Source organism: Euleptes europaea, chromosome 9 (genome assembly GCF_029931775.1).
Source record: "Euleptes europaea isolate rEulEur1 chromosome 9, rEulEur1.hap1, whole genome shotgun sequence".
In the NCBI taxonomy this organism is placed as follows: domain Eukaryota; kingdom Metazoa; phylum Chordata; class Lepidosauria; order Squamata; family Sphaerodactylidae; genus Euleptes; species Euleptes europaea.
Window position 1 is genome coordinate 28,602,402 of NC_079320.1, and position 17,874 is coordinate 28,620,275.

Genomic DNA, 17,874 nt, shown 5'->3' on the forward strand with positions numbered 1-17,874 from the left:
GCTGAGGCATATATGGCAAAAACTAAAAATGTGGTGTTTTTTTAAGGGCCAACACCTCTCAGATGCCTGAACCAAGCTTATTTGGAATCTGTGAAGCACAGTGTGCAATCTTTTCCCCAAAACTATTTTGCTCTCAATAGTGAGGCAGTAAAAAACCCCAAGAGCTAACGACTCCAGAAGGAGACTGTGCTACCATCTACTATATGTATTGTGAATAGTGACTGCATTAATCATAGATACTTTTTGAGGTTTGCATAGAAATTTCACAGACTTCTTGCATTTTGTGGCCTTGAAGCCCCACAGTTCACATTTTTCCTTGCCATATCCATCTGTTGACTGAGGCCATGCTTCATATATCTGAGGAAGAGGGCTCTAGCCAAAAAAGCTTATGCTACAATAAAAATGTAATTCTAAAAACACTTCTCTGGGAGTAAACTCCCTTAAATGGACCTGAGCAAGACACTGAGTAGATCTGCTTAGGATTACACTGTAAATCTGTTAAGACTTTCAGGTGCCCCAAGACTCCCCAAGACAGTGAGATGAATTAACTAACGACAATAATACATGCCCACACAAGCTAGATGTTTCACATTCCCACCGTTAATCCACAGTTTATGATCTAGTCTCAATTTAGATCACAAGTAGCATGTAAACATTCAAGGGGTGCTACTTGCTGAGCAGCAGCCTATTACATCCTGGAAGTGAATATGAAACTCGGGAACTGCTCCGCCAAACACACCGCCTTCTACCAGTGAGCAGCTTGACCTTCCAAATGCTCCAAGGGCACAAACCCTATTGAAATGAATTCAATGGAGTCTTTCGCCAGCAGGGCATTTTAAGCACTAAGACGTGAGATGAATGAAACGTTAAGCGTTTTTAAATCAATGCTGTATTTTTTTAAAGTAAAAGTTCCAGTGGAAAAAAATGAACATCTGTTGTTTCTGTAGGAACTTTGATATCTACATGTACGGCATAAGGTCACAGGCTAACACATTCATGTGGGATGACATTCTGCTGAGTTCAATGGGTATTCCTTCCTAGTCTGTGTGCTTAAGACAGCATCTTTAGTATATAAAAATATACCCTGTTAAATACTCAAAAGGCACAAACTTACCGTTGTCTCATTCTTGTTTCACACATTCTGACCTTTTACATATGCTGTTTCATCGACTTCTAAAGGTTTAATCAGACACGATTCAAATGTTTTGAGGAGGAGGACAATATAGGGTGAAATCGTGTGGTTTTAACCTTTGGCTGACACCCACAATACACTGGGGATAAAAGCAAGCAGTCTGCAGCAAACCCTGAAGTAGTTTTATACAAATAATACTGTCTTTAAAATCCCCTCAGAGAAAATTCATCCAAGCTTCAGCTGCAGATACACATCTCTTTTTACTACCCAGTATTCAAGGCATTGGAAAGGCAGGACAAGATCTAAAGAACCAGATAATGAATTTCACGTGCCCAAGAGATTGTTGGACTTCCGCTTCTTGAAGTGCAGCCCATCCCCCAATGCTGCGCACCAAGCCATGCTAGAAAATGGTAGGATTTTTAAGAGTAATTCGTAATATGGAATGAAAGGTCAACAGTTCATAGAAATTTTAAAAAACCTCTACTGGACTAGCAAGTCACTGGGTGTGTTAAACCACAGAATTCTCTCAATTAATTTTAACATCAAAAATATTGCCAGAGTTTGTAATTGCAGGGTATAGAACCACATAGTGCTTGGGTGTACTTCCCCAGTAGTTCTTCTCCATCTTAGGATGTAAAATGAGATTCTACACATGCAAAGTCAGCATTCAGACTGACCAAGCTGCTTTGTAGACACTTGCATATAATTAACGTTAGCCCCTCTTAACATCAACAAACTATTGTTAATTGCTGTGAGCTATATGACCAGAGCCCAGACTTGCATAGCCCAGGCTTGCTGGATCTCATCAGATCTTGGAAGCTAAGCAAGGTCAGCCCTGGGCAGTATTTGGATGGAAGACCACCAAGGAATACCAGGGTTGCTATGCAAAGGCAGGCAATGGCAAACCACCTCCGAATGTATCTTGCCTTGAAAGATACAGGGTCACCATAAGAGGCAAGCAATGGCAGACCACCTCTGAACTTCTCTTGCCTTGAAAATCCTACAGAGTCACCATATGTTGGCGGTGACATGACGGCAAAAAAAGGAGACCAGAAAGCACATTCATTAGCTTTTAGATTAGCAAGGAACTTTTATTTGGGTCAATCCCCTTCATTGGTTCTGGTAAAAGTTTTCTGTGTTTGCAGAAGTGATGTCACAGTGCACGGGCCACCAATGATTAAAAAAATTCTCTTGCTGCCACTCAGTGCATCAACGGGCAAAGCACATTACTGGTGGAAGCCTCCCACCACAGTCAGAGGGAGGCCTGGCAACACTATGAACCTTTTTTGGGGTTTTCATGGCAAGAGACTAACAGAGGTGGTTTGCCACTGCCTTCCTCTGCACAGCAACCCTGGTATTCCTTGGTGGTCTCCCATCCAAATACTAACCAGGGCTGACCCTGCTTAGCTTCTGAGATCTGACGAGATCAGGCTAGCATGGGCCATCCAGGCCAGGGCATGAACATGAGGTACACGTGTCAAAAATGTAGTGGCTGAAAATAGCTTTTTTGAGTGTCAGAAGTGAGAAACCTGTGCGAAAACTAAAAATCTGTGAAAAGAAGCAAGGCAGGCCATTGGAATATTCCATTTTTTATTTCTCTCAAGTTTTCTGGCAGCCAACTGCAGGTGTGTTCGTTTAAAGTGAGAGCGCAACCTTGGGAATACGAACTGTGCTGGAAGGCCTATGTCTAAAAACGGCAATGACAAAGCTTGAAGGTAACCGAGTGCCATCTCCATTTTAGAATACAATGGAGAGTAGGTGTCATTTCTCAATGAAAGAACTTGTGACTGTTTGATGTAATTTGTTCTCTAGCATTTGGATATGGCTACGGTACTGCTCTGGCTACTCCAGCATTGAGTTATTTTCTCTAAATAGTGGCGAACAAGCGCATTTGCTTTACTCAATACCACTTTACACTAAATGTGATACCCAGAAGCATCCCTGTTGATACAAGAGTGTTTAGAAGTATGTGGCATACTCTAAAGTTAACAGCATTGCCACTTCCAATTACAAGCTAGCAAAACCAGACTGTTTACTACACAGAGGCAACTAGAGACGCTTACAATGGCTATTTTAACATTTACCGGTACATCTAAAGACAGACAACTGGGATATACACAGGAGATTAAAAAATATGGCACAGTTTAATGCAGCCTGAAACCAAGCTGACAATCTACCATGGACTCGAATCCAGCTGTTCTACTGCAGAACAACACAGCTACCTTCTGCAACAATCTGCCACGGACAGAATCAACACATATTCACGCAAACATGAATTTCTCATATGCCACAAAATTAACCAGCCCTCCAGATCTGCATCCCAACTTCACAAAAGCATTTAAAAGTTGGTTGCAGCAAGATACTCCAACCTCAGTAATGCCTTGAATACTGGGACTTCTCCAAACAATCAAGATTTCCAGATTTCTGCCCCAGGGTTTGCTATCACACACTATTAATATAGATGCCAGAAAACAACAATATCAGGCTAGCCTGGGCCATCCAGGTCAGGGCATTTAAAGGGAGTAGGTGACTTTCAACCCTGTATAGCTGCTGGAATAATTAAAGGGATCCACAGGGTTTCAGTCATTACCAAAGAAATAAAGTGCTCCATAGCAACACAAAGCTACGGGAAGAAAAATACTCGGGGAGCAGTATTCATAATGAGAAAGATAAAAGGGTGTTAGTGCCAAGTGATTATTAATCAAACATGGAAAACTGAGCCCTTGCCAAAAGGAAGCAGGCTAGAAAATGGAAACTTAAGAAGTGGTTTTCATTATTAAGGGAAAATTAGGGTGCTTCCCAGTCTGTTTTGCCCCTTAGGGATTCTATTCATAGTACTAATACCATTAAAAAAAAGTTACATGAAAAGAGAAAAGGAGTCTTTGTCCTCTTTTTCCCCCTTCTATAAAATGCATGTAATTTAACATAATTTGCAATGCAATTGTGTGTATAAAAAAGAAAACAAGCTTCATAAAAAACCATGATCCCCTAGCCTTTCTTGTGTAGCAATGCTATGAACACTAGATAACCCTCACAAACAATACAAAATTAAAGGAAAGTGTGATTTCAGACAATCAGTTTTCCCACTTTATTCAGTTCACTTTTCTAGTCCTATTGAAAATAGATTCCTTTTTAAATAACCCAGTCTAATATTATTCTTTATGAAGAAAATTCCACAGGCTTCTCTTTAACTCATCTGAAACCATATCCCTACTTACTTCATTCTCAACAGTAGTGATCATGGGGGTTGCTGCTGTTTATTAACAGTTCAGTGTCCTTAAATACATAATATGCTCCAATTCACTTTTCCTTCACTTTTCATCTGACAATATTTGGGACATCTCATATGAGCTGAAAATATATTGTTTGAAATGGCCTTTGAGTAAGGTGACCAAATATCGGCAGAGAAGCCATCAGCTATGTCATGTGTGTGTGTAAAGTGCCTTCAAGTCACAGCCGACTTATGGCAAGAGACTAACAGAGGTGGTTTGCCAGTGCCTTCCTCTGCACAGCATCCCTGGTATTCCTTGGTGGTCTCCCATCCAAATACTAACCAGGGCTGACCCTGCTTAGCTTCTGAGATCTGACGCGATCAGGCTAGCATGGGCCCTCCAGGTCAGGGCCAGCTATGTCATGTGTGTGTGTGTGTGTAAAGTGCCGTCAAGTCGCAGCCGACTTATGGCGACCCCTTTTGGGGGTTTTCATGGCAGGAGACTAACAGAGGTGGTTTGCCAGTGCCTTCCTCTGCACAGCAACTCTGGACTTCCTTGGTGGTCTCCCATCCAAATACTAACCAGGGCTAATCCTGATTAGCTTCTGAGATCTGACAAGATCAGGCTAGCCTGGGCCATCCAGGTCAGGGCAGCTATGTCATACCACTCTAGAAATTGGCAGATACTGTATTGTAAAACCATAGAGTTTCAGAGATTTCTAGAGAGAACTGACTTCACTGCTTGGTTTTCATTGAAGTGACATCATGCTATCCTTGATGGTGATTTAAAAGCAAAATTTCTTTCTCCTGCTGGCTGCTGGAGTACCGGTGGGTAAGGAGATCTTCTACTTCCAGCAGGCACACAGCAGCCCTACCTATGGAGTAGTGGTTGTGAGGTAAACAGTACCAGAAAGTGAGTGACCAAAGATAAGATAACTATTCTCTTACTTCACAAGACCTAGCAACTTTGCTAACCCTAACCCCTGAAACTTTTAAATCAGGCTCAAAAAATTACATTACATTTAACATTGTGTGTGTGTGTGTGTGTGTGTGTGTGTGTGTGTGTTAAGTGACGTCAAGTCGCTTCCGACTCATGGCGACCCTATGAATGAAAGTCCTCCAAAATGTCCTATCAGACAGCCTTGCTCAGATCTTGCAAATTGAGGGCTGTGGCTTCCTTTATAGACCCCATCCACCTCTTGTTGGGTCTTCCTCTTTTCCTGCTGCCCTCAACTTTTCCTAGCATGACCGTCTTTTCCAGTGACTCTTGTCGTCTCATGATGTGACCAAAATACGACAGCCTCAGTTTAATCATTTTAGCTTCTAGGGTCAGTTCAGGCTTGATTTGATCTATAACCGACTGATTTGTTGTTGTTGTTTTGGCAGTCCACGGTATCCGTAACACTCTCCTCCAACACCACATTTAACATTACTGCTCAAATATTTGCCCAACAGCAGTTGATTATGATTTTTAAGGCAGTAGAGGCTGCCATTCCCCAAAATCTGCAGCTTGAAGTCACTGACTCACCCTCACTTCATCATATAGCCAGCCAGCCATGATTCAATGCAAATAGGTCATCAGTGTAAGTTGTTAGGAAAAGTCTTAAAATCTGATCTTCACTAATATTTTCTTGTTTGGAATAACTGTTCTTTGGTTGGTTGGTTACTTCTTTTACCAGCAAGCCACTCTGAATAGGAATAATTAAATGGGTGGCAATAGTGGCCAGAGGTGCCTTTTGCTAGCTTCAGCTGGTGAGCCAGCTGATTCCCTTCCTGGACAAAAAAGATCTCACCACTGTGGTGCATGCCCTGGTAACATCTATATTGAAGGTAAAGGTAAAGGTCCCCTGTGCAAGCACCGGGTCATTCCTGACCCATGGGGTGATGTCACATCCTGACGTTTTCTAGGCAGACTTTGTTTATGGGGTAGTTTGCCAGTACCTTCCCCAGTTGTCTTCCCTTTACCCCCAGCAAGCTGGGTACCGACCTCAGAAGGATGAAAGGCTGAGTCAACCTTGAGCCGGCTACCTGAAACCGACTTCCGTCGGGATCGAACTCAGGTTGCGAGCAGAGCTTGGACTGCAGTACTGCAGCTTTACCACTCTGAGCCATGGGGCTCTTAACATCTATATTAGATTACTGCAAATTGCTTTACATGAAACTTCCCTAGAAGACTGTCCAGAAGCAACAGTTGGTACAGAAAGATGCAGCCAGAATGTTGACTGCAATGGGTCATAGGGACAATATCGCTCTCGTACCATATTGGTACCATAGAGACCATATCACTCTCTGGGCTGAGTTCAAGTCAGCATGCCTTAAGGATTACCTTCTCCTGTATGAACCTACCCATCCACTCTGGTCATCGCTGGGGGCCCTGCTTCATGCGCCCTGCCATCTGAGGCTAGACTGTTGGCAACCCAAGAAAGGGTCTTCTCAGTCATGATACCAAAACTTGGAACTCTCTCCTCAGGGAGATTCGTCTGTCTTCCTTTACCGTTGTCTTCCACCAGTGGGTGAAGATTTTTTTGTTTGTTTGGTGTATCCCCAGTAACTGTTATTGGCCCTCCTCCCTTATTGTGTTCTTATGTGTGTTTGTCTGTTTATATGCTTTTATTGAATTGTTTGTTTTACATATACCTTATTTGTTGAAATGTTTTGATGTTCACTGCCTTTTAAAATTAACATATTGTTTTAAAAATATTGCCATGCTCACACATAGCTTACCTTCAGTCATGTAGTGAAGACCCTTGTGCTGTGGTGGCAGTTGCTGCCAAAGTAACTTTTTTTAAAAAAAAAATCTGTACAGCCAATTAGAACTCCAATGGCCAATGAGAAACCCTGATGGACCAAAGCCCCACCTGGCCCCAGGCACTTCGTAAGAATACTTAGAGGGCACAGGGAAGGTGTTGGCAGGTGTCATGGCACCCATGGGCACCAAACTGGGGACCCCTGATCTAAATATATTATTCATCCTTACCAATGTTTGGGTGCTTCAGGAGGCGGCAGATTCTAGCTTCTCTTTCCAATTTCTGGTGATCTGCAAGAAATATTAAGATTCATATGTTTAGTAAGAACAAGAATATTTTACTTAAAATGTAACCAAAAACTAGGCAATATATCCAGAAATATGGACTCTGCGCTAATAACTTAGAAGAACAGAGAGCCATTGTAGTGGCTGCAGGATCAGTCTAGGACCGGTTTCAGAATCCTCACTCAAACTACTTGGGTGGCTTTAGGCCAATCAGTTATTCTTATCTTAAAATGTCTAACGAGGTTGTAAAGATAAAATGGAGATGAGAACCTTGCACACCATGCGCTCCATGGGTGGGTGACCAATAGATGGAAATACAATATAAGTAAGCAATTGACTTTCAAAGAGTCAACAGAACTCGCTGATGAGCCATTCTGCACAGGAACGATTTCTAAAATCAATGTAAGTCACTAGGAATGAGATCTGGGATGTCCCCACTTCAGATCTTCCTATGTGGCCTTCAACAAGATCCTCAGTCTCTCTGCTTAAACCACCATTTGTAATATGAGGGATAATAAGACTCACCTGCTTTGCAATGGTTTTGTAAGAATGATTTTGTAAGAATAAGTATTATCTCTACTACTGGTTTGCCTTTAAATGGCATGTTATTTCTTTTTCCCTTTAGAAAAAGTGGGTACAATCCTTCATTGTGAGGAAATCTCCATGGAATTTGGTCCCCTGTGGCAGTATGTAGATTCAGTCAGAGAGAATTAAATTTTCATCACTGGGAAACAGGACAGCTTTAAATACTGACAGGAAACAGGAAACAAGATCTGTGCCCCTAAAAGCAGACATTTGAGAGGACTGTCTGTTCTTGAGCTAATGCCACATTCAGACTTGACCTACAACATCATTTTCTAACAACCATGAATTTTAATTTGAATTAGTTCAGCAGCTACTGCCTCTCTACAGTTTTCTTTCAGGGCCACTGTTTCTGAAGCAGAAGGTTAAAACAACTTCCTAAAATGCCCAAATGACTGCGGTGCCGGAAGGAGAGTGCTTTTTTTGTGTTTTTTTTTTAAGATGAAGAACTATAAAAAATAAAAGTATATCAAATATAGTACCAAGTTAGAGATGTAAAATTTTCAGAAATGTTAAAGCCATGAGTGGGAGACTAAAAGTTGTCTTTGTTTTTTTCTCCCCAGAAAAGAATGGAAATTGTGGGAAAAACTGAAATATATACAATACTTATTTTCCTATCAACTTAACATTATTTACTACATTAACAATGTAAATGCATTGTTTATAAAGTAGACAATATAAAAATTATCCTATTTGGCACAGGTATGAAATGTACAACTTTTCTGCAAGCAAAAATTATGAATACAAGAGAGAGAAAGAGAGATCGCGCTCATTGTAAACTGTTGCACCTTATGCTACCTTAGCATACTAAGAAGTAGGGGGGGGGAGTTGAAAATAGAACACATTAATTTTATTGTAAACAAAAGGAGCTGTATTATTTAACCAAAAATGGTCTCAATGTAGTCACAACAGTACTGAACAAAGGTTGCCAGGTCTACCATTAGAGTAGCCCTCAACTCCTACAACCATTTGGTACGGACTTTTTAGAATTCCACTGGTAAAAGCATAAGGGTTCAACGGAAGCCTAGATCATCATCCTGATGCAACATCATTTCTGGGTTTTCGCCAGAAGTGATGTCACACTGTCAAAGTGCGGGCATTTTACATGTCTCTGGCCCCTCGAGTCTCCCACTAATTGTCCACTAGCTGGCAACCTTATACTGAATTCTTCATTTGTGCATTATTATAATGCACATTAAAGCATATTAAATGTGGACAACTGTCACACATTATATTTTTAAGATTGTGTTGTATAAGTCTACAACATACACATGAATATCATTTTTGAAAGCTGTAGATCAGCTTACACACTAAAAAGTCTTTATACTACACATTACAACTAAGTAAAAATTGGTCTTTAAAAGTGTTTGTAATTTCAAAAGAGAAAACATTTCATAGGATTTTGTTCATTGTTCCCTTCCCACCAAACTCCTAATTTTTCTGTTGGAAAAAAGGTAGAAAAGAAAGGTTTTTTCCCCTCTGTGTTTTTGTCCCCCTCCCCCCGAGCTTTCACATCTCTAACTAAGCAAAGGTGAATTAAAGATTATTATTAAAAGATTCTGAATGTTCTATATTTAATAGACTAGTGTAGGACTAGAATTGTCTTGTTAATCACTTAATATTGAAGTATACAAGTCTTCTGAAAGGAAGGAATAAAAGCCTGAAGTTTAGGGAACAAGCCAATTTGGGCTCCTGAAAATGAGCCAGTTTGGAGCACAACCAAGCTGAGCGTATTATAGCTAGCAAAACAAAGGCCTCAAAGAGTGCTGCAATTACTTGTGACTGAAGGAATAATTTACAACTGAATTATTTTCTGATCTTTAGCCTAATTTTCTGCTTGTCTGAGAATAGCTCATGATTTCCTCTGAGTCATCTATTATTAACTAATCACTTAGTTTTCAACAGCCACTAAGCAGGGATAGCACCTTGGAAGAGGTGAGTCAGCAGGGCGACACGCACCTTAGGACAAATTCTCACAGGTGGTCATGCCAGGAAGCAGAATCACGGTCTTTTTGCCAATTCTACAGTCATTCTGTACAGCTGGGCATGCCAGAGAGTGGAGAGGATGGCTTTGAGGATGGCTTCTGACAAGCTTACCTCCATTTTCTTCAAGGACTCCTTCAGGCTGACTTCCCTTTACCACTGAGCTGCAGGCCCTCCTCAAGTTCCATGTACTGATGTACACACCAGTGTGTGCTGTAAGCACACTTTGCTTGCAAAAGATTCTAAATTCAGTCCCTGGCATCCCATTCAAAGGGCCTCTGGTAGCAGGGAATGAGCTTTCACTTTTTAAAGAAGGTAGCCTCCATTCCTGCCCTGACATCATATTGAGATTAACAAATGAACAAAAATAATAACAATTTTTTTAAATTATTTACAACATTTTACTGCTGCCTTTCCGCCCAATCTGGGTCCACAAGTTGGCAAACATAAAAACATTTAAACAATTTAAATACAGTTAAAATGTAAAATTCAATTAAAAACACATACACAAACAATACTAGGAAGGTCAATAACTGTTATTGGGTGTATACAAGATGAAACAAAAAAGCCTTCACCTGCTGGTGAAAGACACTGATAGAGAGAGACAGACGAATCTCCCTGGGTTGGGAGTTCCAAAGTTTTGGTGCCACAACGGAGAAAGCCCTTTCATCTGGCCTCAGATGGCGGAGACACCAAAGTAGTGCCTCTGAGGACGACCAGAGTGAGTGGGTAGGTTTGTATGGGAGATGGTGGTCTTTAAGGTATGTTGGTTCCAGGCCATACAGGGTTTTAAAGGTCAATCCCAGCACCTTGAATTGAGCCCAGAAGCAAATTGGAAGCCAGTGTGGGTGGAACAAGACTGGAGTGATATGGTCCCTAAGACCCACCAAAGTCAACACTCGGGCCACAACATTCTGTACCAACTCTAGCTCCTGGGCAGCTTTCAAGGGCAGCCCCATGTACAACGCATTGCACTAATCTAATCTAGATATTACCAGGGCATACACTACAGTGGCAAGATCTTTTTTTTTTTTTGTCCAGGGAGGGTCACAGATGGCTCACCTTTTCACAATTTCCACAGCCTCCCCCACACCCCCAAGGAACAGGAATTTACAAGCCAGGAAAATTAGAATGTGGAAAAGCTCAAGGACCCTCTGGTGTGGTCCAGACACTCTGGCAATGCAATTGAAATCAATGGTCTTGGATAGGCTTGCACTATGGGGTACATAACCATGGATAATCATGAGAATGGCTGTAGCAGGCACATGCTGCTTACCAACTTGTCTATAAACACATATCACATAATCTTGATATTCAATGCAATTGAAATTAATGGCCTTGGATAGGCTTGCACTATGGGGTACATAACCATGGATAATCATGAGAATGGCTGTAGCAGGCACATGCCGCTTACCAACTTGTCTATAAACACATATCACATAATCTTGATATTCAATGCAATTGAAATCAATGGTCTTGGATAGGCTTGCACTATGGGGTACATAACCATGGATAATCATGAGAATGGCCGTAGCAGGCACATGCCGCTTACCAACTTGTCTATAAACACATATCACATAATCTTGATCCCCACCAGAAGTGGTTATGTGAGTCTACTTTTTTTTTTTTTAGAAGCAGACAAGCGTTCTAAAACTAGGAGCTTTTAGCTTAGGGGAAATGGGAAAGGCCTGAGTTGGATCTGCTGTTGACTGCTGAGATTCCTAGGCCGGTCCTCCCTTTCTCTGTCACCCAAAACTAAAGCACTAACACACATACCACAATGTCCTCTCTCCTTCCCTGTGCCTCCAGAACCAATGCGGAATGCTGGTTGTGACTTACCACACATGCTTTTAGGCACAAAACACACCAGCAACTTGCCTGGAACACTGTAGCTACACTGAGACTATGGGATGAAGTGGACCGGAAGAGTATTACACAGAATAAAGCTGAATATACTTTGCTTCATAATCTGCTGGACATATTAAAGTATGAGGTAGATTTGAATGTTGAGATTACTGTAATCGCTTCCATGGACCTCAATATTTCAAGGCAAAGCCACGATGCAGATAATTTAAAAAACCAAATTTGGTATACAGGAAGAAAGAATCAAGTAGTAACGCTGCCTTTTAGTGTAACTCTTTTTCCCTCAATGGTTTCAGGATATCAACAGTAGAATGACCTTACTTTTTCACTAAGGATAATCTCATACAGTGCATTCAAGCAGTAGCCATGTGGCTACCACATATTATTAATATTACTTGAAGCAGATAATTTTATTTAACTTATGTAGGTCAGAATCCAATGCCTGCACTGCCCAACAAGATTGTCTAGTATAGATGTTTTGATCAGTATACACACATGCGAAATCACAAATTGCTTTTGAAACCCCCCTCCATTTCAGAAGTGGATTGCCATGATGCATGAGAGTCCAAAGCAACTCTAGGCTAGTTTCCTTTGGACCTATTTTCCTAGCTGTTTGCATGCTTTTCATAAACTGATCTCTGGAAAGAGTGAATGGGTATATGAGGAGCTGGATTGTGCCTGCTGGCCCCCCATCTGTTCCACTGAGGCTGGATGTAACCTGTGAACAAGAGCCTGTGAATAACTAGGTGATCAAAGCATAGAGCAAGCATCCATGTGATCAGGAACACTGGCAAATGAAGGGTCTCAACTGTGTGTCCACTTCATATAGGTTTTTGTTCACAAATCATATTGAACACACATTGGGGCGCCATTGGATGTAATCCCGCTCTCCACTCTGCATGTTCAGATTAATACGACAGCGTTAGTACATGACTTCTGAGGGCAGCCAATAAGGGGAGAGATCTTTGAAGTAGGGTTGCCAACTATGGCATGGGAAATTCCTGAAGATTTCAAGGGGGGGCAGACCTTGGGGACAGTGGAGTTTGGGGACAGAATACAGTGGGGACATGATGTCACATGGCACTCCATCTACTGTTGCCATTTCTTCCAGGGGAACTGCTCTCTTTAGTTAGGAGATCAATTGAAATTCCAGGAGTACTCCCAGCCCTACCTTGAAACCAAAGAGTTCACAAACATGCACTGATGGCTGCAAGTAGGTTTCCCCAATGGCCCATAATGACTCTCTGGGGCCATTTCAAGTTACAAAACTGCCGTATGAGGGAAGGCTTAAGACCAGTCTCCCTGGACACCATTTTCCTCATCCAAATCACGCACCTACACACATGGGAACTGAATTCTCAGAAGTGGATGTCCAGTACATGTCCAAAAGACATATCGTTTGGCAGCCATTAGATCTTCATAATGTGTGAATTGGCCACAAAATGTTGTGTAAACAGGGTCTGAGGTAATGGTTACAGAGCGAGAGCTGCCTTACATTTTCTAAATAATGAATAAAATGTCTTGTTCCTATAAACTATGTGACTCACTTCTCCAAGAAATACTCTGCCTGGCCAAGTTGTCAGAACAAACCACAAAGCTACACAGCATCTAATACACAACAAGACATATAGGTGGCTGTGAACTGATGAATTTTGGACGAGGCTAGAAATCACCATCAGATGTTCTTGCTCCTTTACAAGGTTTCTGAAGACTCCAGATGCTAACCACAGCATGCTAAAATAGCAAGATGCCTATTGAATGTCGTGACCTGGACTATGTATCCTTTTGCTGAACTCTGCAGAACAGTTTCATCCTAATTGTAAAATCAGGAATGTTTTTAACAAGCTGAAGTCTGTTACTCAGTGACTGTCCCTAAATACAACTGCCCTAATTTTCTTTTCTGGAGATGATGATTCTTTGACATTTCAAAAAATGGGCATTTTTTTAAATTTACCTCACCAGAGAATTCAAAAGCAGCTTGATTATTCATATCACATGGCATGTCATTCTTAAGGTGTTCCACAGAGAAAGTACCCTCGTTGTTTAAAGCGGAAAAAACAGACATCCCCCCCCCCAATCCATCCAACAGCCAACAAGGCCCATACTAGGGAACACAGGTTCCTGGACTTCTCACAAAGAACTTTTTTTCTCAACCCAAATACTTCAGTAAGCATCACCTTCTCCTAGGGAAACATTTGAAACTGCCCTCTTTATTTACTCTCCTCTCAGAGGGAGCTTGTGTCTAAAAAGTAAGGCTCTGTTCTAATATATCAGCTACTACTGATGTTAAGAAAAAAAGTGTTTTCCTCCTCAGCAGAGACCAATCTTCCTAATGTTTCCTGTTTCTAAGTACTTGTCAGGTAGCCATTATTGCCAGGACAACTTTCCCATAGATAATACAAAGCATAATGGATGCTTCTATGCAATAATGGGATTCTCCAACAAGAGCCAGTTTTCTCTAATGGGTCATTGGCTAAAAGCACCAACAGATCCCAAATGAGGGCACACACTATGCCTCAAGATATTTCCGTGCATGGACACTGCGCCGTAGTTTCTGTTCAACCAGCCTTTTGAAAAATAAGACCCCCCCAAAATGTATTAAATTCATTTGAGATGCTTCGTGATCACCGAATAGATCAGGAATAATAATAAAAACCCTGTTGACATTAACAATTCATCCTACAGGCATTTAAAAAAATATATATATGAAAGAGGGCACATTTGCACTCAGCTGCCAAAGGATTCCAAAACAAGAATATAAAAAGAGAGAGACTGCATTTATCCTTCACTGAGTGCTCTCCTAAGGCTCATTCCCCCTTTACTATATTTAGCTCTTGTAAGAGCTACTGATCTGGCAGAGACTTCAGAACCTGAGTTAATCTGGAAAAAAAGCACGAGACAGAAGGCGACGGACCGACAATATATGTTTAAAATAACAATTTCTGCGTCATGAGAAGTACATGAAGAACTTAGCAAGCCTTCCCGCATTCATCTCTGTGACTGCCTTGCGAAATATGTCATCAGCATTATTCCAGTTTTACTGACAGAGAACTAAGGTGGATACCACTGAGACTACTGGCTCAAAGCCACTGGCTCATAGCTGATCAGGGTTAAGAAACCAGGTGGTGAACATTTTCTGTTGAATCACACCAAATCAAAACAGAACTGTCATGAGTTTATAATCTGAAAGATAATTGTTTCAGTAGCTGCAAAGTATGTTATGTTCAAACCAGATCATGACACAAGCAAATTCTATTGCACACAGATATGTAAAATTTCAAGAAGTGAAGAAAGTTTGTTTAGAAGAAAAAACATTTTTTAATCACCCAGAAATTTTGGGAAAGACAGAAATATAGGTAATACCTATTTTCTTATCAACCCTAATCTTACTGTTTTGCCAACTTAAAATGCACAATTTATAACTTACTTAGTAAAATGACAGAATGTGGAATATTTATGACATTTCAAAGTATAAATCTTTTTTTTTCTATAAGCAAAATTGAAACTATAGCCTAAACTAGAGGGGCAAACTGGTTGAACCAGTTTTTAGGAATTCCTCTTGCTGACCTCAACTATAGTAGACCATCGGCAGCTCTTTCTTCAATCCTGAGCTGTTTGCAAAAACTGGATTTTAGAAGTACTACAAGAACAGCACGTAGAGTATGTTCACCTTTATACCTAGGTTTAAATCTGCCAGAATTTCTTCCAACATATTTTGACTTCCTGACAGTCCCACGATACAGACGAGTATTCATGTTGGCTAGGTTAAATGCCATTCCATCAGAGGAGCTCATGGGTTATTTAAATAAGGTTCCATACTCTGAACGAGTATGTCAGTGTGGTTCTGGCCAAATAGATACTCTTCAGCATTCTTTATTTAGTTGTGCCCTGCTCAATGAGGCTAGAAACAGATGGATAAAACCTTTTATCCGGGACCCTCTGTGTGAATTGGATAATCTGAGGATCCTTTTAGCTGGGGTGGATTTTAATACTACATTGGCAGTTGCCAAGTTTCTTTCCCAGTCAATTAAAATTAAAATATATTAATTCTTTCATTGGTTATCTAGATATCTATTTATATACACATATAAAAATATATAGGTCCTTTTTCTTTAGTTTCAATCTCAGTGTGACACTGTTCAAGGCCGAATTGGCTACATGAGCAGTGCCATTAAAGTAATAGGGGAAAAGAGAAAGTTGTAAACAGCACCATATGCTGCCTTACCACATGTATCTTTTGCCATTTGAGAAGTGGGAAGGCTGCCATGGAGGCACATGGGCCAAAGATTGGCATCAGAGCAGGGCACTGCTCTTCCTCAAAATGGATGCCCCTCAGAGAGTTTTGGGATCCATCTTGTGTGTCAAGCCTGGGCAGGAAGGAGGTTGGCACCTGACCTTTACCCCTGGCCTTAAGGTGTGCCTGGTTTAACAATAGGGCTAACTAAAATTCATTGTGTCACCCTACGGTGATTTAATCAAGCACTCCGAGCAGACCATCACTCACCATATCTGCACCCATCCCTCCAATCAATTAGTATTCAAGGGACTAGCCTAGGCATTCTCTTGGAACCTGATGACCCACCAAGCCTCTTCTACTCTTTTGTCGGAACCTCGGAAAAGCAACAAATTCTTTGTTCTCTGGATTTCCTGCCAGAACACCTCATACCGTGTCAGGACCCATTCTTGGGGTATAAATTGAGGTCCATCATAATGTGTGTGTGTGTGTGCGCGCGCGGCTTGGATCTGTGCACCCACCCCCACTTGAGTGTGGGCCTTTCTTCTTTGCTCCAGAAGGTCATTTCCCTCCTTACTGGCGTTCTTGTCGACGTCCCTTCAAGACTGGTAACTATCACCCTTCCCTGAAACCCTATCCAACCTCCTCCCTTTGCTCATAGGGCGAAAACGCAAGGTCGCTTTAGCCTCCTTTATTCCGTTTCAGCCAGGATTCAGCCAGGATCAAACACACGTTCAGCAAAAAGCATGAATCCGATCCTGGCTGAATCCTAGCTGAAACAGGGAATAAAGGAGGCTAAAGCGATTGTGCGTTTTCGCCCTTAGTCAGCTCTTGTATGCTTTGCGTATGTATGTTCACAGCTTAAAATATATTTCTTGTTTTTTATTATTTTTATTCTTTCATAAAACCTATTTCAATTATCCAACTGCCTGCTCATTTAACAGTTCTCACCCAGGACGATCCTAGTATACATAGGTTATTGATCCCAGTTACCCTCTCTCGCTCTCTGTCTCCAGCTAATTCCCCCAACTTAAGTGGAGACTCCTTGCTCAGGGTAATAGTAACAGCATATTTTTATAGAGTCCTCATTAAAACATGGACATTATCAACAGTGTACAATCATCATATATCTCATAGCACATTATGGAAAGAATTAAGCACATTTAAGCAAACAAAAGTATGTTATATATGTTTACACTACACAGTCACATCACAGGATGCTGCAAGCCCAATAAGCTTCCCTACAATGCTTTGGGTGAGCAGAAACGATTCTAATAGTATACTGAACTGGTTGCCATTCTAATTTTATCCATCAGGCACACACAATTTTGACAATAAAGCTACAAGGATAGCACAATGCCTAATGGCAGATTTCAGTTTAATAGTGGAAGTACATATATTGGAAATCTGTACTTGAATAATTGCAGTCGTTATCAGATATATTTTCATCACTACCTCTTCAAGCTACGAGCCAGTATCTTCCTTATTCTCCATTCACTTTACTGCGTTTTACCTGCCTTGTCATTTTGCCTTGCTGATAGTTTTAATGACAGTAGCCAGCTTTTACATGTTCACACACCAAGGAAGATTCAAATTCCAGTTCACAAAACACTAATGCAATTTCCAGTTCCCAAAATAACATCTGAGCAAAAAGATGGTTCTCAGTGACATTGTTTCTAAAAATAAGTGTTGCACAGATGAAAATGTGAGGTCAGCGTTCCCAATTACTTCCTCCCTCAAGCAGATTTAAAATCTGTGGTTTGGCTCATGGTGCATAACAGCAAGGGATTGCTGATAGTTTTTCAACAGAGCCTTCACTTACTACTACTATGTGCTGG

The 17,874-nt window shown here is 41.1% G+C and overlaps 1 protein-coding gene across 15 annotated transcripts in view; it reads right to left on the reverse strand.

Annotated features, from left to right (window-relative positions):
• Positions 1 to 17,874, reverse strand: part of CAMK2D (calcium/calmodulin dependent protein kinase II delta) — a 164,540-nt gene that overhangs the window by 87,625 nt on the left and 59,041 nt on the right. For all 15 annotated transcript variants that reach the window (XM_056855971.1, XM_056855961.1, XM_056855970.1 and 12 more), the window contains exon 3: positions 7,321 to 7,380. In XM_056855971.1, the coding sequence (XP_056711949.1) occupies positions 7,321 to 7,380 (60 nt within the window). The remainder of the gene's footprint in view (positions 1 to 7,320; positions 7,381 to 17,874) is intronic.